General features: G+C 40.7%; 1 protein-coding gene across 2 annotated transcripts in view; it reads left to right on the forward strand.

Moving 5' to 3' along the window:
• LOC116062520 (polycomb group RING finger protein 3) overlaps nucleotides 1–23,657 on the forward strand; it is a 67,220-nt gene that overhangs the window by 21,290 nt on the left and 22,273 nt on the right. The window contains exons 2-4 of one of the 2 annotated variants that reach the window (XM_031317220.2): nucleotides 9,976–10,085; nucleotides 17,181–17,298; nucleotides 22,785–22,881. In XM_031317220.2, coding sequence (XP_031173080.1) covers nucleotides 10,071–10,085; nucleotides 17,181–17,298; nucleotides 22,785–22,881 — 230 coding nt within the window. In that variant the 5' untranslated portion in view covers nucleotides 9,976–10,070. Of the gene's footprint in view, nucleotides 1–9,975; nucleotides 10,086–17,177; nucleotides 17,299–22,784; nucleotides 22,882–23,657 lie in introns of both variants that reach the window. The other variant, XM_031317219.2, reaches the window with a different exon arrangement.

Below are 23,657 nucleotides of genomic sequence, written 5' to 3' on the forward strand. Positions count from 1 at the left end.
CTGATTTCCCCAGGCATTGAATCCTGGCTGGAGGATTGAGGGCCATCAAACAGAATTAAGAGGAGACAATACCTGTGTGTGACGGCGGTTGTGTGAATGCTTACAGTTGGGCAAGAGCGTGTTGAAATTTTTGTGTACTTTGTGTGCTTGTTTTTGTCAAAGTGTGTGGCCTAGGGGTGTGTGTGTGTGTGTGTGTGTGTGTGTGTGTGTGTGTGTGTGTGTGTGTGTGTGTGTGTGTGTGTGTGTGTGTGTGTGTGTGTGTGTGTGTGTGTGTGTGTGTGTGTGTGTGTGTGTGTGTGTGTGTGTGTGTGTGTGTGTGTGTGTGTGTGTGTGTGTGTGTTGAAGTGAAGCCAAAGCTCCCGCAACAAGAAGAGGCCTCTCCTCCTGGCTCCGTCCACTGATGCAGGCCTTCAGTGTGGCCAGCTGGCAGCCAATTTATCCCGAGGCCAAACACTCCAATACCCACAGGCAGGCCAACAGGGGCTCTTTGTGATGCCAGAGTGTGTGTGTACTTATCAGCTACTGAGACAGTTGTGCAGCTCGTGATTGACTGCAAATGTTGTTAATCTCCAGACTTGGCTGTATCCAGAGGACTTCTATCCGTGTTTTTGCATTGCTCAAGGCATGACTTACATTCTATTAGTGGCTGCCACCTGGAAGCCATACAACTTTGAGTGCATTCTTTGTTTGTCACAGCACCAAACTATAGACTCGGATGTCAGTATTTAAATACTGTATGTAAACATATGCTAACAGAGTGTGACATTGTTGGAAGTGGGACAACAAAAATGTAGCCTATATTTTATCCTGAGGGTGGAGTGAAGGAAAGAGATATAGGTAATGTAGTCAAGACTGCAGTGCCAAATATTATTCAAATTTTGTCCTTCTGTTTTTGTCTTCTCCTCTATTACACCTGTGGCCCACCTGCATAATTTTTACCTGAAAATGTGGAACTGTTTTACCACTTGTTGCAGGTTATCCATCCATACTGGCACTCTTGGGGATTATATGTATATATTATATTCAGATGATTCATGAATTTAGACAACCCGATGCAAAAATGAAACGGTACATTTGTAGTGAAAATTAATTTGATCTGATTTGTTGTTTTTATTGCAATGAATTAAAGGTTTTTACTGGCAGTAATTATGTTTAAAAACCAAAATCATATCTCAAAAGTTGTCTACTGCCACAGTAACAAAAGTTAACTTTAGTACACAGAGCAACTTTTTCTCATAGTCACCAGGAATGCAGTTTTCACTCTCCCATCACACATAAAAGAAAGTTGACATTAACAACAACCAACAGTTAATCCAAGCTTAAGAGATATTTCAGTTACTTTGTTTACTTAGTTATTTTTGTAAACAAAAAAACTATGCGCAGCTCTATTATCTGATCAAATATCGTATCGGCAGATATTAAATATTTTCAAAAAAAGCTGATCAGGACATCCCTAGTAGTTTTGGTATTTACTAGAGTCTCTAGCCTATTGACAAAAATATGTTTCCTGCTCCTGATCTCAATTATTCTGGCGTTGTATTTGATGGCTTAAGGCTGTTTTATGCTTCTGCGTCGAATCAATGACGGGGTTATCCGTTTGTAAAGTGTCTATATGTCAGTAACGTTTTGAAATTAGCACTTCGCCAGCAAGCAGTACTTTGTGGGCAGTTGTGCTAAAGTTTGCTTGCTAAAATAACATGAACTGGCTCTCTCTCTTTTGTCGGAAATAGTTTCGCAGAGATTGACCCTGGGGAAACCACACACCCCCTAGCGTTCTGGCGGTGAAATGCACCGCGATGCAAAGAAACGCGCAAAACCCCGACGCAGAACTCCGAAAGGGTCACGACGCCATAGGAGCGACGGCGTAGCTACGGTGTGGAGTTGACGCAGAAGCATAAAACAGCCTTTAGGTTGTTGCTTTGGCGCTGCACTTCACAACAAGCAGTGCCTGGGACACTGAAATGCTGCCAACTGCATATTGTGTCCTGTTGTTTAACTAAATTTGGCATTTTAAACATTGCTTTTGGAGCACATGTCCTTATGTGAATAAAATAGATCCCTCATCATAGTAACAGTAACTATTTAGCATTGCATCAGAACTTTGGCTGAAAGATGGAAAGCTTTCTCTGCACTGAATGAAGATGTGTGAATTTGTTTCCCATTCATAGTTGCACAGTTCACCATCTTGTACATGTTTACAATTTATTTATTTAGCACTTAAGAGGGGGCAAGTGACCTCTGACTAGGGTTGGGTGTCGTTTGTACTGAACCGGTACTTTTAAAACGATTCCGATTCCTAAACCGATTCTTGAAAAACTGAAAAATGACATCAAAAATGTAATATGTTTACTTGCGATCAAGTGCAGTGAATAGTTAATATGCATTTACGTCCGTTTAGGTGAGCCCAGAGGGAAAATATGGCATTTTAAAAGTAGCCTACATTTATGGTAGCTAGCTAATGGTAGACTACAGAGAAAGTGTGATATTTTACGTCCGTTTCGGAGCGACAGAGGGGAAATATTTCAGTCGACGCATTAAGTGGAACCGAAATGAGCAACTGAAATTTGCGTCCTATGCGGTCCGATTCCGGTTAGGGCTGCATGATATGAGGAAAATATCTAATCGCGATATGATTCACGATATTGGAGGGAATGATCGTTTTTGTATCATTATTCTTATTTTCATTGAAAATTATTAACATTGAAAGAAATTAAAATGATTATAGTGTGATTTTTGCGAGGAACTGTACCACGCTAAGAGTTTTTCTTTAGTCTTTAGGATACCATTTGTAGGCCGGGACATCTCTGCAGCACCGCAGTACTTCATTCAGAATGGTTGGACACATATTTTGCCATTAACAAATACTGCGCCCCCCTGCAATTTGGATATTGCACTAGTCCATATTGCAATTTCGATACAATTGTGATTGGTTGTGCAGCCCTAGTTTCGGTTACCCAACCCTACCTCTGATCCTGAAACAGTTAGACCACTGAAACCTGCGCTGCTATTTCTGCCCCTCTGAGAGGCAGCTAGACTCTGCTTTGCTTTCACTTTGTTACGTAAGGGCACCAGAAAGGAAATCAACCCTCAAAAACGTTTCACATTTAAGGCATTTAGCTGATCCTCTTATCCTGAGTGACTGGTGCAACAATTTCCCATTCACCAGTGTTACAAGCGACCATTATTAAGCAGTGGATTGGAGCCACAGTCTCGACAATTTGGCTGTGACCACAGAATAATCATGTAAAAGTGACAACTAGAAACCAATGTCAGTTCGTGGATTTAAAAAAATAAATAGATTTTGACATAATAAAGTCAGGACAAAATAATTGTAGTGACTCAGTCACCAGTAATATCTGTTATCCTCTTCAGCCTATTGTGGGAGGAATTCTTGTAGTTGTAGAAACATTTTCTGCTAGAAATCTGATTTAGTTCTACTGTTGTTTCTCCTTAATGAGCCAAAGCAGCTGGAGGGGAACAATATCATGTAAATAGCCACATTCATTTACCAAACACTGTATGAAAAAAACATGCATATAGCATCTGTAATGTCACACACATATTTCTTAAAGTCACAATCTCGAAGATCACCGCTTCGTTCTCTTTGGCAGTACCTATGGCTGTGTGTTTTTTTTTTTTTTGGATCTCACTTTCACTTGTTTTTGAAGTTTTATCGTCTTTAGTCATCGTTCTTTTCTTTGTTCGGCCATAGTAACTGTTTAAGACGGTTTAAAAGTCTACTATGTTCGCTCCGCCTACCCTCTCTGACAGGCCAACCACTGCTGCATGATGGAAAATACGTTGCGAACTCTCCGCTGCTTGTGATTTTTGCCGGGAACGTCGCCGCAGACACCTAGTTTGTAATGCTGTAAATGCAACGGTTATGTCCGGAGTAATTTCCTCTCACTCAGGCGTAGTTGGCCGTCGGCTGTAGTCTTTGCGGTGTGTTCAAGGGCATTTTTTTGCCCAAGACAAAGGCGACGTGAGGCGATGCCACAGTCTGCCTTTGTCGCCACTAGTTCTTGACCGTCTGCTTGGCGTATCAGGGCCTTTTTAGAGAGTGAGCAAGCTGCAACCTCTGCAGCTCAGAGTGATAAGATACCAGACAGACAATAAAGAAAACATGCCACAACGTGTACCTCTCTTTGAGCCAAAATAAATAGATTGAGATGTCGATGTTGAGATCGTTGCTAAACATTTTTTAACTGAAGTTTTCAAGAGCAAATTTCTGGTGTTGTTTTTAGTGTTTTCTTAAAACCTTTTTAATTGTATTTAATCAGCTCAAATATGAACCGTGTTCAGGATCCAACACACAAGGAAGTAGGCAGCTGTGATGATGTTTGTTGTTCCTGTCATAGAACATGATTGATAAAACCAGATCAGCTGGTTTCTGAACCGGTGGTGTGAACCGTCAGTGGGTTTGTGGGAAGCGGTTGCTGCTCAGTCAACAAGTTTCAGTGGGAGGATGCGTGATGCTGAACACAGTTTCATCGTGAATCACTACGGTTACAGTTAACATTAGCAGCAATCTGATGTTGTGACTGAATATCAGAGAGGCTTCTGGAGCTCCTAACAGTAACAAATAGGACTTCTTGATGTAAGCTGATTTTTTTTTCAACTGTTCTTTCTCAGATTATTTTGTGGATATACTTGTTTTTAGAGCTGCAATAATACGTCGGTTAATTGGCGGACAGACAGAAAATTAATTGGCAACAATTTTAATGATCGATTAATTGTTTTGAGTCATTTTTAAAGCTTCTAAAGTTCTCAGACGTGAATATTCAGTGGTTTCTTTAGCCTTCTACTGATATTCTTTGGGTCATTATGGGTTTAGGACAAAACAAGACTTTTTAAAATGTCACCTTGGGCTTTTTTCACCGCTTTCTGATGTTGTATAGACCCCTTAACTGAAAAAGAGACGGAGCAGGGACCCCCTACTACATATATTGTATAAAATGAAGTTGCATACTAAACTGGGCCTACAATAACGTGTAGGGCGGCCTAAAGCCTTTATACATACCTTTTTTTGCATAGAATACTAAGCTATTCAAATAATAATAATTGTTGGCATGATTTTATAAATCATGTTTTAATGTTAAACATACATGTGGCACAGTAAATCCTTAGGATGAACTGGATCTGTGGATGACTACCTTAGTATCTACCTTACCTATAGGCCAGTTAGCAGTGGGGATTTACATTTGCTAATATTATGTTGGATTCATGTTAAGACTTTGTAATTTTTTTTAAAAAACCTAAAAAAAAAATAACAATAATTTGAAAGCCCCCCTGCATTGCCTCTGAGGACCCCCTAGGGGTCCCACGACCCCCTGTCCAAGATCCCTGGTATAGACCAAATGATAAAGCAATTAGTTAAAAAAAAACAAAATAATAGATTATTCTGTAATGATAACAATTATTTGCATTTGCATTGTGTTGTATTTCTGTAAATGTTTTATATAGTCTTATTTACAGCTTAAATGTCTTTCAGTGCGTTTACATGCAGTTTAAAAAAACAATTATATTCGGCTTAAGGCCATACCCCGATTTCTCAAACGTCATGTAAATACTTTACCCCGGTTAAAAAAAAAAACCTGCGGCCCGTCTGTTCTGCTCCCTGCTGAGGCAGCAGCTGGAGATGGAGCGACTGTCCATCTCCCGGGCTGTCAACGCTGTGTCTCGGCAAAAAAGGTGGAGGGACCGGGCAGCCCCCGCTGCGGCCTCTGGCTAACGCTAATGTTAGTTAGCTCGCTAACAAAGTCAGCTTGCTAATTCCACCCGTCACTGGTTACAGATAACGTCATAATGAGCCGAACAAGAGGTCAGTCATCAGGCGGGAACATTGTGCTGTCCTACGCTGAAATAATAATGTGTAAATTAAACATTACGTTGTTAAATTTGACAAATTTAGTGGTCGGTCTGTGTAATGTTGACATAGGTCAACCGGAATAAAAAGCGTTGTGCGTTGGCAGAGCGCCACCTACTGTATCGGAGGTAGAGTTACTCCAGTCATTCTCCCCATTCTTCCTAGCTCACGTATACGGGGAGAACTGGCATAACCCGGTTATTCACTTAATAATATGAGCACTTTAATGTATTTTACTGGCATTCACACAACTGGTACCCTCAAATGACCCTGAATGCAGCAGCTTTAGTTCTGAACTGAACTGAACTCAGAGGTGGATTGTTTATTTTTGTGGGGTGTCTCCGACACTAACCCTTACTTTTATGTTATAAATCCTTTTTAGGCACCGACGGAATTGCCTCCTTAGCATCGAGTATCGAAAAATGCCTCGTCATTCAGTGCCAAACCCATGGGTGTCATGTTTGGGTGTCCACATGCTCTTGGGTATACAGTGTAGCACGTTTAGAGTGTTTTGGTGTTGTCTCACTATAGTCAAAATTAGGGCTGCGCAATATATTGTTTTTTGTCGTCATCGCGATATCAACTGGCGCAATAACCATATCGTGAAAGGCTGCGACATATTGCGAAAGACACTTCCGAATTTTTGTGTTAGTTGAAATAAAATAAAAAAACTGCCCTTTATAATGTAACTGTCATTCTTTTTAGTGGTGCCTTTTATATTCAATTCAATATAAGAATGTTGGAAATGATTTCTTTAAATTTGTTGTAAATTCAACAAGCAATTTTGTTGTATTTTAGCAGAATTCTGAAAGCAGCTGAAAGGCAGAACTGAGTACACAGTTTAATATCTGTTCATTTATCGCAAGTAAGATCGTTAGCGTGATATTGAACAACGTAACTGCATATTTCCCTCATATGCTGCAGCCCTAGTCAAAATATGCTTTTTTTGCTCACTTCATGAGGTATTTTATTTTGTCATTTGGCATCTGCCCTTGGTACATGTTGAGCTTCTCAAGTATAAGTACCTGCTTGATAGCAGATATCAACATCTGTTTTCTAATCCCTCAACAATTTGGGGTTGTTTTATGTTCCCACACCCGTCTGAGCAAACCAAACCGAAGAAAAAGGAAACATTCCTAAATTTTGCTTGACCTCAACTCAACCCCAACAAGGCACGAATAAAACATTGCAAACATTACATCACAGAGGAGTCGCCAGGCGTCATGTAAGGATAACATCTGCGTGAGGCTCATCAGCACGTGGCGGCTCTCTAATACGTAGGCAGCAGTACTGTGTGTGTGTGTGTGTGTGTGTGTGTGTGTGTGTGTGCGCGTGTGTGTGTGTGTGTGTGTGTCCTCAGCAGCCTCCTCAGCCCACCGCCACATTTAATCTCTGTCGACAAACTGGGCTAATTTCACGGTCTGATGAGCAGACAGAGGCAGCCCGGCAGACTTACTGTTGTTACCGGAGACTTAAAAGGCAGCTTTTTATTTTTTATTTTAAACTGTGTATGTACGTGTGTTTGGAGGAGGAGGATGAAAGAGTGGTGGGTGTTCGCCAGGCATTCCCTTTTCCTATCGTGACTGGAGCGGTCGGACTCCTACAATTAAGGAATGAATCACAAAGTGATGGCAGTGACCAGTCACTGCTGCCTTGCTGGAGGATCGAAATCTGTTGTCCTCTGTGGAGGATAACCACAACTTTCAGGAACCCTGTATAGTATCAAACTTGTGTGTGGCAATACATGGGATCATCTTTTTTTTCTTTTTTCTTTTTTTCTTTTTGTCAAGCATTCATAGCTGTGGTATTTGGCTCGTCAATCAAACAGTGTGGGTGGTACTGTGAAGTATTTATTCCTTGGAGTTTCCATCTCAGTTTGACTCTCTGTTGGTAGCTTTGTTTTGCTTTGGTCGCCCAGTAAAAGCAAACCAAATGTAGAGGTTGTAGTAAAAGCAGTAGTCGGAAGACTTGACAATAAATATGGAAAATGGATTGGTAACGGCAAGCCTGGTTCTGCCCAAAAGTAATAAAGTTCACCTATGAGCACCTCCAAAGCGCTTAAATTAACCCACTATATCTCATACATAGATTTTTGTACAAAAACCGAAGTGTCAAAATCACAACGTGCCATTTTATCTAGGTGTTATGCGACATGGTATATCTTGACCAGGACCACCAACTTCTTGGAGTCTCAGTTGTTTCCGGGAAACTGCTCCCAGTCAAGAAATAGAGCAGGGCTTAACCCTCGTAAAACAGTGAATTGTCGTTTATATTTAATGTGCTAATTGGTGAGTTTTGGGTGTGCTGTAGGGGTGCACAATATATCGACTCAATATCGTTATCGCGATATTATACCGAAAGTCTCGCGATAATTACGCAATATTTTGAGTGCGTTGCATCCCGCCCGACATGTACCCAAAGATTATAGAAGCAACAAGAGGGGAAACTCAATAGAACGTTGTGTTACATTCAGTCCAAGATGGCGGAGCTGCAGTTCCATTGAGTTTCTCCTCTTGTTACGTCTATACTCTTTGATTCACCTCTTGAAAAATACACATCACTTGGTAGCGTTGTATTTCCCCCGACTCATTTCCTGGTTCTCCTTCTCCATAAACATGAAATCAAGGAGAGGGTTAACTTTTCCTGCTACAGATTTTCCACCGTGGTCAGAAAGAACAGAGGAGACACTTAAGTTTCTCTCACTAACACTCTACGGTCACTACTCGCTCCGAAGAAAATCGCCGTCACTCTCTCACCTTTTCTTCGCTCTACCACACACACCCACATGCTCGACGCACATACCGTGGAGCCTCCGCAGAACCATAAAACGAAGAGAAAGAAAAGAAAGGAGCTAAAGAGAGAGCGAAGAGTGGAGCAAAAAGAACACAAAAGTAAGAAAATTAGTGTTGCTCTGGGAGACGACGAAATAACAGATTGAAAAGAAACTTTAGAGGCCAAAAGTATTAGCTACAAAAGAGAGCGACATGAAGCCCTCCTGGGCGTGCCTAGCCTACCCCTGGTTGCTTGGCAACAGTAAACAGAAATTCTCCGGTGCTACCTTAAACCACGTCTTAAAAGTTACTTCAGAGGTATTGTTAAGTCACAAGAACGATGTTTTTGGATTTAAAAGTATTTATTTCTCGATAAAAGTAACACAATATATGAGATTAAATGCCAAACATATCAGATATATACATAAATACCATGTCCTGAAGCGTTGTCCGCCATCTTGAATTATTTTCTTCGACTTGAGCCACTGACATACGTCCACGCTGCCCTCATGCTGCCTTCACTCTGATTGGCAGTCGCTCGTGGCCAAACGGCCAGTCCCATTGAAAATGAATGGTAGCTGTCTCTTGTAGCTAATGTGACTGTAGGGTAATGCCTCCTCCTCGGTAGCTTGGAAATACTTTGGTTTTAAGCCAACAGATGTGCATTGCATTGTTTTTTATACTGTAGTCGTGTATATACAACCAGTACAACATGTCCTCTTCTGTAGACATGCTCTTTATTTATTTATTTTATACTGTCCAAGCAGTAAAACATGTCCTGTTCTGTAGAGACATGTTGGACCAGTCCAATATGACTGTCAGTTGAAATAAACCTTGCGTTGTAAGAAAACTTTTATTTGTTATAAATCTATTTTGATGCGTTTTCCCATAACTTTGGTAATTTTACATATGTTTAAAAATATCGAAATTAATATTGATATCGCAATATTCATTATCGATATCGCAATATCACATTTTTTTCAATATCGTGCACCCCTAGTGTGCTGGCTAGTCCAGTCTTTGTGGGTAGCTAAGCTGAACGACTGCTGAATGCTTTATTTATTTATTTATTTATTTATTTATTTATTTATATATATATATATATAAACAGACCGGCATGAGAGTGGTATGGATTTTTCTCTTTTAACTCTGGGCAACAAAGCAAATGAGTGTATTTCCTGAAATGTAGAACTACTCCTTTACCTGGTTATAGGTGGTATTCTTTCCAAGAATACTATGTTTGGATATTGCCAAGCCCCAATGTTCAGATTGTAACATCAACAGTGAGACTTCAGAATTAATCTTTTCTAACAGCTTTGCTTTCTCTCTCTGTCACAGGCTCCAATGAGAGGCTCTCCATGATGAGGAGCTAACACTGTCGGCCTCACAACCGCAGGAAGAGACGTGGCTGCTGCACCATCCACAGTCGACGCATGGCGGTATTAGGGGTAAGGACCACACTTCCGTATATGTCTGAGTTTATTTGCAAAGCTTATGTCAGCGAACTAACATGTTGCTACTCCCCACAGTAGGCTGCTTGAAAAACCGACTATCAACACACAGGACCAGTTGACCAATCACAGTCATTGCGGTCTGCGTCGCTTCAACGCGAAGTTACCAATTTTTAGGGGTGCACGTCGAGCTACAGCGGAGGGCTCGGAGGGGGGTTCGCCGTCAATTTGATGCAGAAGCATAAACAGCCTTTAGCTTTAGTAAAGAATTTCCTGTTTATGTGCATCTCAAATGTCAATTCTGTAGCGTACCAACTCAGAAAATAGTGAAAAATTCCCATTACAATTTCCTGACGCCCAAGGGAACATCTTCAAATTGCTTCTTTTAAAAACCCAATAGAAGACAAACAAAAAAAGCCAATCTTTACAATTGTGAAGCTGGTTTATGGAACATTTGGCAATTTCCTCTTGAGAAATTGCTTAAAATGACTTAAGCTGTTTTCTCATATGAACTCTGGACAATGTCTAGAGAATCAGGTCCGGAGTTGCCCTTTCACACATGTATGTTGATCAACTTAATTGAATAATTGACGAATACTGTAACTCTAACTCTGACATATTGGCTTCATGAAATCATTTAAAAAAAAGTCATGAGGCAGTTCTTGAAAAGCTGACATCGGAGCCTCTTGTCTGTCTGCAAAGACAACAATTATACCCTCTCTGTTTATCTAGTGTCTTTTATCTTCTTCACCTCTATCTCAGAGTTGAGACACTTTCCTTGTTTTAGCAGTCAGCGAGGATTTCAGAACAGGCTGGGGCCTCTAAATGATGGATGCCAGCTGTCTCCGTGTCTAAGTCACCAGCCAAACCAGCCATTATCTGAGTGGAAGCTGCTGGGTGTAATTTCACATCTGATGATTCTGTTCTGTTGTAGTCTGTTAGTTAGTCAGCCCGTCACACACTCAGGCCAGTGAGCTGGTCTATTAGTTTCCGTGTTATTTCTCCACAAGAAACCTATAGCAGCAGTTGTGCATTCATTGCGTGTTATCCTATTGTTAAAGCATGCTGGAGCTGCTGCAGCTGGCAAATATGCTGAATACAAACTGTTGGTTGATTTGACGGATGAAGGAGACAGAAGCAGTCAGCTTTAGAGTAGGTAGGGTAGACAAAAAACATCAAATAAGATCAATGTATGATATCTTTAATGCAAATATGACTCAGGGAGAGCTTCAGGAGTCAGTCCACGAGTGGAGCCAGACAGCCGAGCACTCTCCTCGGGGCGTCTCTCTCTACACTCACACTGATACCACAGGGCTGTCGACTTTCATCAAAAGAAAACTTATTTTAAAAAACCCGCAGCTCAGACATTCTCTTTGAATTTCTTGTTATTTTAGAAGTTATCGCTGATGAAGACATTCTCTGTAGGATCTACCTAATTAAAAAGTCTGTCAGTTAGCCTGTCAATAGCAATTTGGTTTGGATTATAAGAGTCATGATAAACTAATATTTACCACATCTATTGACTTTTTAGGGCATTTCTACTGTTTGTTCATTTATTTCCTTCAGTGACCTGAGATTAATTGGAATAAAATACGATTTGACGTTATTTCAAAATCGATTGGGCGATACACTTTATATCAGTGTATCTAGCGTGTAACAAATGCAAACATAATAAAAATTATTTGATATGACATCACAAAGGATGATTTTTACAGACAGAAGCTCGTAACGGTCATTCTTTTATAAGTTTAAGAGCAACTCCATCAGTTAAAAAAGTTACACATTATGTCTATTTTTATCGTTATTGCTAATATGTTGGCTGACAGCTAAGTGGTTGAAAAGTGTGTATTGTTACACTGTTTCTGGGACATAAAGCAGCAAGCCAAAATTAGGCCTGTGGCGATAGTCAATAAATCAATTAATCGCACGATAAAAAAAATGAGCTCGATAATTTTTCCGGCTGCAATAATTACCATTTGCATACTTGTTTGTTTTCCTTGTCTCTCTCTCTCTACCAAAGAGACTGGAGGACCACTCTCGGTTCCTTAGCGTAACGAGGAGTGAACCCTCTTGTAAGTCGCATGGTCTTGTGTGGGGGGAGGCGGGACTCCTGGGAGGGAGGGAGAGAGAGAGAGAGACAGAGAAAACGCTAGTTGTTGGAGCAGGGTTTCCCGCGGCACTTTGCAGTTAAGGCGCCGTCAAAAAGTATATGAGCGATATCCGCCGTGTTACTCAGCGTCCTGTTTTCTCCCTTTCATTCCAAAGCACACAGTTGACAACCTGCAGGTGTCCGACAATGCACAGAACATTAACCGGTACAAGCCTACAGCTGTCCGCGGATACAGAGTGCGGAAAATGTGTCAGAGACTCCCAGACGGTGAACTGAGACTCTGTTACCTGCTTGTCGGTCAACGGTTAATGATCAGTTATTTAATTTCATTATGCTTTCTTTTGGAAGGCTGGCTGCCAGAAATCGCCACTTACTAGCTAATTAATTAGCCTGAGGTAAACGATAGCTATCAGTAAACAGAAGTGACGTGGTGGCTGGCGTCTGGTGTGTGCGCCAGTTTTTGTGTGTGCGCCAGTGTTTGTGTGTGTGTGTGGGTGTCGGCCCGTCCCCCGTAGTCTATCGCACAAACAAACACTCGACGAATGCTGCAAACATTTGACAGCCAGTATGAATTACCTGGGGTGAAAGACGACGTACTAAAGGAGATCAAAGACATATTGTGGCTATTTAAAATGTCTTCCAGTTCCAGTGTTAAATATTCTTTAGAAATAAAAGTGTATTGATCTTTGAAAAGGTGTACCTGCATTATTATGCCATTATCATTATATTAGATGAAAATGGTCTCAGAACGACAATATTATCGTTTATCGCAATCATTTCTGGGACAATTTATCGTCCAGCAAAATTTGTTATAGTGACAGGCCTAGCCACAATAACTTAACATAAAAAGCAATATGCAAAGATGAAGACAATTTTCCCGTTGCTTTAGCTTTGATTGATCTTCAGTTCTTTTTTTGAAAATATTCCACATTGACATACAGAGAAGGGTAAGTGTTTTGGATTGTATGTAGCCTGAGAGGCAAAACCCAGGCTACACTTTTGCCCTTGACGCTGTGAGCACACAGTTAGATAGATAGATAGATTTTTTTTTTTTTTTTTAACGATTGAATGTAATACACATCTGCAAAATAGATGTATGTATCTGTATTTTTATCAACTCAAAGTTCGTCTGGATTACAAAAGCTGAGCAGAGGACACGGTTGACAAGTTTAAAAGCAAGTCACTCAAACTGCAACTGTGAAACTTCAAAATTGGGGAGAGAAAACTGGGATTTTGATAAGTGAGGGGACATTATCCCACCTGATCCCAGTTGAAATAACTGGTGTTGAGTTTGAAAACATGAGAGGGAACTGGGGTTACTTTTTGGCATCCACTTCTGGACACTAATTAGTAAAACAAAATCACATTGGTAGTAATTGAAATAAGGACACACAGAAACCATATCTGCTGTTGGCGGCCACTGATGGGTGTTTCTGAGCTAACAGGCTAGTAGACGCAGAGCTTTCACCACAGCCTATGTAAGTGGCCTGAAGTTTAAACTTGTGCGTTGGCGTGTGCGTCGATCTCTTTAAGAGAATACCAAGGCTGGTGTGTGTGTGTGTGTGTGAGCGTGGGGAGTGTGTGGAAGAGCCAATGAGAGAGTGACGGGGATTAGCTTCGAAACGAGTGACGGCGATTAGCTTCGGAGCAAGTACAGACTCCAGAGGCATGGTGGGAAAAATAAAGTGTCTCCCCTGTGCTTTCTGACCACGGTGGGAAATCTGTAGCAGGAAAAGTTAACCCTCTCCTTAATTTCATGTTGTTTATGGAGAAGGAGAACCAGGAAATGAGTCAGGGGAAATGCAATGCTACCAAGCCACGGCCGATAAATGTAAATGTAACTGTAGCACCTACATTTTTTTTAAAAGCATGAATCACCAACTGAGCTCCCTGTCAGCCCCGCTTGTCTGACTGTGATCATGCAGCTACATGTTGAATTGAAGACTCTGTGTGGTGCAGCTGATCTTGGCTCACTTGGTCTTCACTGTGGTTTAAAAGTAGCACAAAGCTAAGCAATAAATGACTATTACCTGCCTAACGATAAGTACTGCCAAACAATTGGACGTTGTGGAGATCATTTATGTCTTAGTGAAGTGGAATAGTGGACCCATACCCGAAAGTTTGTCTCTGATTATAGTAAAAGCACCACCGAGTTTATAATAGCATTATCAAACAGGCCACTAGTGCTGCAATAGACTCTTGAGTGAGTTTTCTTCGAAAAGACACACAACCAGAAGATGAATACGGACAGGATACAGTGACTGTGGTTGGCAGGAAAGCAGAGATAATAGCTAACGAGCTCCTTGGGTACAATAAGACGAGGCATAGAAGACATTGAAGCACAGCAAGCTGACATAAAATGCTGCAGTAATATCCAACATAATGTTCCTTGTTGTGATTATGGCTGTGTTTTACTTGCAGTGGCTTATTCACTCGGAGGCATTATTCTAGGTATTTGGAGGAATTGTGTAAATACTTTTGTGTGTTTGATTAACCTCAGTGTAATTGCGGATTTATATGAATTATATTTTCTTTTTGGGAAAACGATTCTGTCCCCAATGTGCATGGATTCCCTGTTTTGTTTATATCTACCAAAATGTGATAACAATGATTGGTCAAAAAAGATGGGACTCACTTATCAATGAGTGACTGACTCACTCAAATGTTAAACGTAGCAGTAGCTATGAAATGAAAACATTGCATGATGTTGGTTTCGATATCAATGCAGCGCAAAGCCCGACGCAAGTGTCTTTGCTAGTTTAAGACCGACGCAGTTGTCAATTTCCCGTCCAACGCCCACGTTGTTTAAATAGCAAATGCACCTGCAGCCATCTTTCCGCCCATGGCTGTGCTGGTCTTACAGGGAGGTGTGTTCAGGTGCATTCTTGGCGTATTGCTATCTTAAGGCAGCAGAAAGTGATCGCGCCATTGACCAACAAAAACCTGGTCTAAAGTCAATAGCGCAGCATTTCATTGTTATTTTAACAGCTTTATCGGCTCGAGCACAGCGCACACACACTATGTTTGTTAAGCACACAGCAGCACACAAACATGCAAAAGATTACAAATAAAAATATTGCAATATATGGTGCAAATACACCATAATAGCAATGCGCCAAGGTACAAACGCGCCTGGCTTTTAAAGGGAATGGGAGATGACACTCTGATTGGTTTATTACATGTTACACCCAAAACACACCTATGAATTAATGAAGACACTAAGTACAACCCTTTTGAACCTTTTTTCCGCCATCAAACTAGCAAAAGTGGATTCGTACACGCACTAAACGCACCTGCGCCAGGCGCTTCACGCGGTGCGCTTAGATCGGTGTTTGGTGTTTTAAGCCCCCAGTGTCGCCTTCCAGGCAGCATGGCAATGGTTATGTTTAGGGTTAAGGTTAGGGTTAGCTGCCTGGAAGGCTATGTTGGAGGCTTAAAACAGCATCGAGCACTTAGATTGTTAAAATAGGGCCCTACGTGTGCTTTCTTGCTACAGTACAAAAGAAGAACATACCCTTAATGATGTCCCTGGTTATTGAGGCTAAATTAAGTTCAGATTGAAAACCATCACGGATTGGAGATTTCTTTTATATCCCTTCTGCCCACATGCTGCAATCTGCTGTCTTTCGCATTCTGTGTTTTCAAAAACGCTTACAACTTCTTTTATTTGAGCGTCTGTGATGTTATGCAATTTACACTTTAGCCATTAAGCTATAAGTGTAGAGCAGCATACAATGAGTAGGAAGTAGCACACTGTCGCCCACAGACTAGTAGGACAGATTAGCGGCCGCAGGGATTGAACCTAAAACCTCTGCGGGAAGGGATCACCGTGGTACCCGCAGAGCAGTCTGCCACCCAGTTTAATAACAGATTGGGCCTGTTCCTCTAAAACAATGTCACAAAAGACCCAGTAAAAGCGGTCTATGAATTCTTTTATCTTCGTTTACATGTAGGTAATGTTTTTAGATATTTTTCTTTCCCCTAAAAGAAGCAGTTTCCCTGTAAAATAAATGCATTCAGTCTTAGACGTTTTTGTAGTTTAGTTCAAACTAAATTATTTATGTATTATAATTACTCAGACTGCAGAGACATAACAGTGTCTGTGTCTTAATGTGTAAATGGTTTTGATATATTGATATATTTATATGATATAAATGTTTGGAACAGCACACAATTTGTTTGTTACCAATTAAACTGATGCCCTAATGTTCTCATAATGATTCAATGTAACTGAAAATCAGAACAAATAATGCTGTTCAGTGTCTGCAGTGTTGCATTGTGTCAGCTGCAGATGTTGTTCAGTCAGGTCGTGTTAGTTTGCATTGCAACACGGTCTCGCGGCAGTTTGCGAAATGGTCACATCATTTTTTTTTAAGATTATTTTTTGGCCATTTGAGGCCTTTATTTTCATAGGACAGCTGAAGACACGAAAGGGGATAGAGAGGCGGGATTGACATGCAGCAAAGGGCCGCAGGTCGGAGTCGAACCCGGGCCCGCCCGCTCTACCAACTGAGCTATCCAGGCACCCATGGTCACGTAATTTTTAATCTATCTATACATGTTTAACTCGTTTTTCGTGGTGGTCAGCACGTAATGGGAAGCATCTATACGGAGGTTGGGTTTAGGAAAAGAAGAACGGGGAAAGTTAACGTCACACGCCGGGACACGATCCCCGGTGTCCGGGGTGAAAGTCCTGTGTTGTTTGACCCATCCACCACCCCGACCAACCTCCCTGTGCGGATGTTTGGTATTTCATACTACTCGCTACCGTAGTCGTGCTGCGATCACGAAAGATGCGTCCCATTGGAATACATTAGTTTAAAAAAAACGTGCTGACCACCACGAAAAAAACGAGATACATGTAAACGTGTCCGTGTACACAAATCAATAGATTAAATAACGTGACCATTTCACGAACTGCTGTGAGACGGGGTTGTACAGTAAGCTTCAATCTCTAATGTTGTTTTTCTCTTCTTCAGCAGAACCCCGACATGCTGACGAGGAAGATAAAGCTGTGTCATATCAACGCCCACATCACATGTCGTCTGTGTGATGGCTACCTGATCGACGCCACCACTGTCACCGAGTGCTTACACACCTGTAGGTCCCTCCTCACACACTTCCTGTCTGTCTTTGTGGTCTCAAATAGTTTCAAATTGTCACTCCTGCTGCTCTTCCTTTGGTGTCGTTTCTGTTTCTCTTCCTTGTCGTCAGCTTTTTGTCTCACCAGTTTCTCTTTTGATTTCTCTTGTTTATCTGACACACTGGTTGTGTTGGTCTCCAAGGCTCTGAGGGTGTTACCTTTAGGATTTGTCCCCTAGGGGAAGAATCCTGGAGGCAGAGTAATGCCTCTTGTGATCCATGCAGCTCTGTCTGTAGCTGAACTTTGACTTATAGCACTGCTGCTTTCAATCTGTATGCTCTGTGACGCCACAAGCTATGAAGTGCCTCGTCTCTCTGCTGATCGTTTGGCAGTCTCACCCATAAAACAAAACACTCTCATGGTTTATATATAAATATAATTTTAAAATATTGGAACCCGGTGCCTTAAACCTGAAGTTAACACACACACACACACACACACACACACACACACACACACACACACACACACACACACACACACACACACACACACACACACACACACACACACACACACACACTTGTTTTACTATCTTTGTGGGGACCCGTCATTGACATAATGCATTCCCTAGCCCCTTACCCTAACCTTAACCATCACAACTAAATGCCTAACCTTAACCCTAACCTTAACCCTAACCATAACCTAATTCTAACCCTAATCCTAAAACCAAGTCTTAACCCTCAAACAGCCCTTTAACCTTGTGGGGTCCAGCATTTTGGGCCCCACAAGGCTGTGCAGACCCCACAAGTATACTGTGGGGTTTTTGGACCCCACAAATATAGTAAAACAAGCGCGCGCACACACACACACACACACACACACACACACACACACACACACACACACACACTTATAGAGAAAGAGATTCATTGCACATTTATTAGCCCTCGTAGGAAGGTAAGAGATGCCATCTCATTCACACAGTGGTTCATCATTAGCAGGGGTGTTTTCAATAAAGTAGGATAATACTGTCTGTTTGGATCTTCACTTACAGCCTTTACTATCACTCTACATAAAACCTCTCAAGCCTAAAAGCTGCTTTTATGAAACATTTTAGAGTTGAATAAAATACACCTTGGAAGAAATGCAAGTCACACATAATTACTTCAAAGTGTCCTTGTGTTTTCTAACAGGATGGATTTAATACAATCTGTTAATTGTTGCACAAATATCCTCAACAGTGTACAATCTACAGAGTCTATTTATACGTTGTTTTTATCATGCAAAACCCTCTTTCTCAGTCAAGTTTATCGCTTCTTTTTTGTTGATTTTCCGCAAATGAATGCAACATTCTTCAAAAGTAAGGAGAAATTCACATAAAACGCTCACTGTGCCTCAGTTGTAGAAGTTCAAAAATTAAAATGGCAAGGCCTTATAAAGACCACATGGGCTTGTTTTGAGTTTACCGTAATCAAATTGGAATATGAACATAATTAACTATTACAAGTATTTTAATGTGTTTTAGAAAGTTGAATCAGCAGCCAATTTGATTGTCCATTTTGATTAGTGAGCAACTATTTGAAGCCTGTTCGACTGTTGGACTCATTCAAAGTCGTTTTGTGTATTTGTGTCCATTCATCTTTAAATATGATCCAGTAAGTAAACGTTATTTATGTTGCACTTTTCAAAACCAAAGTGCTTTGCCGAAGAGAGAGAGAAAAGAAAAAGGGGAAATAAACCAGACCGACACGACACACTCAAAACCACATTTGAAATTTTAACACCAAGAAAAAGCCAAAGAAAACAAATGATTTTTAATATCATTTTTTTTTTTTTTTTAAATGTGCCCCAGATTTTTGCTTCAGACTTGGAGGCTGTTCTGACAAAGAAACATGCTTTGAAAAAGGCATTAGTGTAGGTATGATAAAAGCATGGATGACCTTTTCCGAGTGTGTAGGGTTGAAGAAAGGGCTTGATTTTCTTTTTTCTTTTCTCATAGTTTGTTAGTTAAAAAAACACAGAACAGTGATTTCACCTGGAGCTCACAATTTAGATAAGGATCACTATGATTTAAAGTTTTTTTTGTTTTGCATTCACACAGTTAAGTTTGAGTAAATGTATCTGGGCCAAAACACTGTTAGGTGTAGGGAATGCATTATAAAATACAGCTGTAGACCGTCTGAGGGCTTTTTGGCACTTTCCATTACTCCTGCGAAACACGTTTTAGGGCAGCGCTTCCTTTTAAGATTTCTCACCCATCCAGCCAGATACTTCCTGTACAGCCAGCAGGGCCTCGTGTATTTTTCAGCCATAGCGTTTCTCATTTGTTGTGCAGCAGCACAAGCTTCATAGTGTCCCAACAGATTAACCCATCTGCATTATATGCTGGCTTGTGTTCTATGGCCTGCAAAAGTGAAAAGGAAGGAGTCTGGTGATAAAATAGCCTTTTTGTAAGACCTAGGGAGGCCACTGAGTTATTAACAAGGTCTCAGCCTGATTACCCCATCTGCAACCTCCGGTGCCCTGCTCACATGAGATCTGAGCCAAGGTGATGTTTTGAGGTTCTTGTTGTGAAATAATAATGCTGCAAAAATAATGAAAGGGGTCTGTGGATTTTGACGAGAATAATGTAATCAAAACTGGAGTGTGAACCAATCAGTCGCTCTCTGTGTTGAAACCCAATTGTTTGTTTATTTCAAGTGAGAAAAACCTTGCAGATCACTCCCTATTCACACCCCATTCTGAGTGTTAAGTTGACATTACATTACATGTCATTTAGCTGACGCTTTTATCCAAAGTGACTTACAATTGCTATATATCAGAGGTCGCACGCCTCTGGAGCAACTAGGGGTTAAGTGTCTTGCTCAGGGACGCATTGGTTGATGTATCGCAGTGGGAATCGAACCCAGGTCTCCCACGCCAAAGGTGTGTGTAATATCCACTGCGCCATCACCACCCACAAAATCCAAAACTGCATATTGTTAGATACATAAAACCAAACAACAGCAAACCTTTTCTCCCTGCTGTTTGCAGCATAAAGCAATTCTAATTAGCTTTAAACAAGATACTGAACTAAACACCTGAAAGGGTAACAAAAGCGTGCAGCGATACGCAAGAACAACTTGCATTTGGATGTGTGAGATGAGCCCAGACAGTGTCGTACATTGTCTGCCCACTAGAGAGAGCTCTTTCACCACAGATGGGAGCTGTTCTGCTCACTGTAAGCATCAGAGTGTAGACGAGACGCTTTGATTCTCCCTCTCACTCTGGAAAAAAAAGGGCCTCCACCATCAGGGACTCGAGACAAAGAGATTCACATCACGTCACCATTGCAGCTGTTTAGACACACGCTCCAAAAAAACTGAGACTGCGATTTAAAAAAAAAAAAAAAAAATGTCAGGTGGAGATGGATTTGATGGAGTGCTGTGCTGGTTCTCAAAATATGTCTGGTATTATGCACATGAAGGTTTCCATAGGTGAAAGGTCAAGTATGTTTAAACATATATTTTAATATTAGATTATTCATCAAAAGTCAGAATGAAACCAGAGTGTTTTTCATTGTATCAGTGTGGGGATCTTTTTCTACAGCATTCAGTCCTTCCAGAAAAAGAAAAGAAAAGAGTTTTTTTGTGATTGTTGCGGGCAAAAATCCTTGATTATGCGGCACGTTTTCTTAAAAAATGCGATGGAATATGCGGGATATTTATGCAATTTTATGCGATGAAATTGCGGGAACTTGCAAAAACTGCGGTTTCATCACGGCTTCATCGCGGGGTTTGCAGCTTATCGATGATGTTCACGTCGCGTAATTGTCACTTCATAACGTTCCCATGGCAACAGGGGAAAATGGCTGCTCTTGTGTGAAGTAAACGCAACATTTTTCAACTTTCTGCTAAGATATATGTAACTTTTTTGCAACGAAAATGCGGGGATTATGAAATCATGCAAGCCCCGCATAATTTGTGCGGAAATCAGCAATTTATGCGACGAAAGTACGGCGTATTTGAAAAAATGCGGCCCCCGCATAAATATGCGGACTTTGGCTGATTATGCATTGAATTATGCGATCGCATAATCACGTTTTTTTTGGAGGGACTGAGCATTGCCATGTTAACTCTCTATCTGCTTTGTTTCTTTCACCGTGTAGTCGATTTATCAGTTAGTTGATCGACAGAAAATTAATTAACCCTCGTGTTGTCTTTGGGTCAAATTTGACCCATTTTCTCAGAAATATTGGTTTCTTTTTAACTTCCTAATTTTAATTAACCAAAAATAACACAGATGATTCCATACACGCGCTTCGCAAGTACAACAAAAGATCGGATCTCTTAATTTCATTGAATTTGGTGTGTTTTGTTAAATTTTTTAGCATTTGCAAAAGAAATTGATACGTTTCGAAACAGTATCCCGACTAAACGTTGACCCTTCTGTGATTGTCCTTCCTTTAATATTAGTCTAAATAGTTCATCATTTCTGCTTTTTTAACTCAAGGATTAGGGATAATTTCCTGTAAATGAGGTTTATTGACCATGAATTCCAAAAATAAGTGTACAACTAGTAATAAGTTGGTGTTAGTGGTGTTTATACAGCACCAAAAACATTGAAAAAGTGTCGAAAAAAGGGACAAAAACGTTTTGGCCCAGGAGGATGACGAGTGCATGGTCCAATGGAAGACAACACAAGGGTTAAGAAAAATAAAGAATCCCACACATTGCCTCCCTGGTTCCAGCCTCTTTGCCGCTTTTTTTGAATATCAATTTGAATATGCCACTGTGAGCTCTGGGAAATTGTGATGGACATTTTATAGACTAAATTGTTTCTTGATAGGAAAAACGGTTGACATATTTATCGATAAGTAGTATGCATATAAGCCATATTATTAAATGCAATATGAAACAACGAGCGTGGCACCTGATTCAGAAAATTGTAAACATTGACTAAAGGGGAAAAACAGATCCAAACAGGCAACATTTACAGTTTAATAATTCAGCTTTTATTATTTCTGGTGCAGCCTTAGAATAAGACCAACATATGATCGGGGCATTTTACAGTGTAAAATAAACTTGCTCTCTGGTGGAAGAACTCGGTTTGGGGACACACTTTCTAAATGACCTCAAATATATGTTTGGCACTTCTGTACTGACAATTTTGTGTTGCGTATCAGCAGACATAAACGGCGAGATGATATATGTCTTTAATAAGCTAACAACAGCCAGCCACAGTCGGGCTGTAATTATGAGCCATCGTTAGGAAAGTTTGCTTGCTTTGCAGCTGAAAGTGAGACGATTTAAAAAGGTGGTTGCCATTCCTCAAATCCAAGAGTGATTGTGATCAGAGTACCTAGCAGATAATCAGGATTATGGTTTAAGCCACAGGCACACAAAAGTGAAACATTTGTCATTTGAAAACATACTAAATACACAGTAACATTGTCAATGGATTTATTTTACATCTGTGTGTGTGTGTGTGTGCGTGTGCGTGTGCGTGTTTCTCTCTCCAGTCTGTAGAAGCTGCCTAGTGAAGTATCTGGAGGAAAACAACACATGCCCCACATGTAGGATTGTTATTCATCAGAGCCACCCACTGCAGTACATCGGGTGAGTGAGGAAGCCGCTGCAGATCCTACACACACACACACACACACACACACACACACACACACACACACACACACACACTTGCGAGTTGCTGTCTTTCAGTACTATTCCATTCTCCTTCTGTACCTACAGTCCTCTCCTCTCTACCTTACTTTCTGCATTCCTCTCTCACAAACTTATAGTGCACACACATTCTGTATGTATGTACACACACACACACACACACACACACACACACACACACAGACGTTTTGTCAGTGCTCCATCAGTGTGCAGGGAGCTGCTCGCTGCCTCTGGGGGCAACAGCAGTGCACAGCCAGTAAACAATAAACTACCAAGGAACAAAGTGCTGTTGGTCCTTTTTTGTTTATTTGCACTCATCAGCAAGAAAAAACCACCTGTGGTCCCTCTGCTGGGGGTAGTCTATTTTTGTGTATGTGTATAGGCATAGATACATGAACATAAGGAGGTTCAATAAATAAATGAATGCAGCTAGAAAATATGAACTGCTTACAGTGCAATACATAATATATGTAGTTATTCATTAAATACATGAGTAAATAAGTATATAAAGTACTATGAAATCTGACCCGTAGAGATATCATCTTTTTTCTTCTTATTCCACACATTCTTCTTCCATGTCAAAACCTGGTGCCTACATTGCCCACAATGCAACTCGACAGCTGATAGTTTGGTTTTGAGATTTTGGTTTGGAGACTTTAAACAATTTCATGAAATTATTTTCTCTTAAGGTTGAAATTAAGTAAAAAAAAAAA

Source organism: Sander lucioperca, chromosome 1, assembly GCF_008315115.2.
Source record: "Sander lucioperca isolate FBNREF2018 chromosome 1, SLUC_FBN_1.2, whole genome shotgun sequence".
NCBI classification, from domain to species: domain Eukaryota; kingdom Metazoa; phylum Chordata; class Actinopteri; order Perciformes; family Percidae; genus Sander; species Sander lucioperca.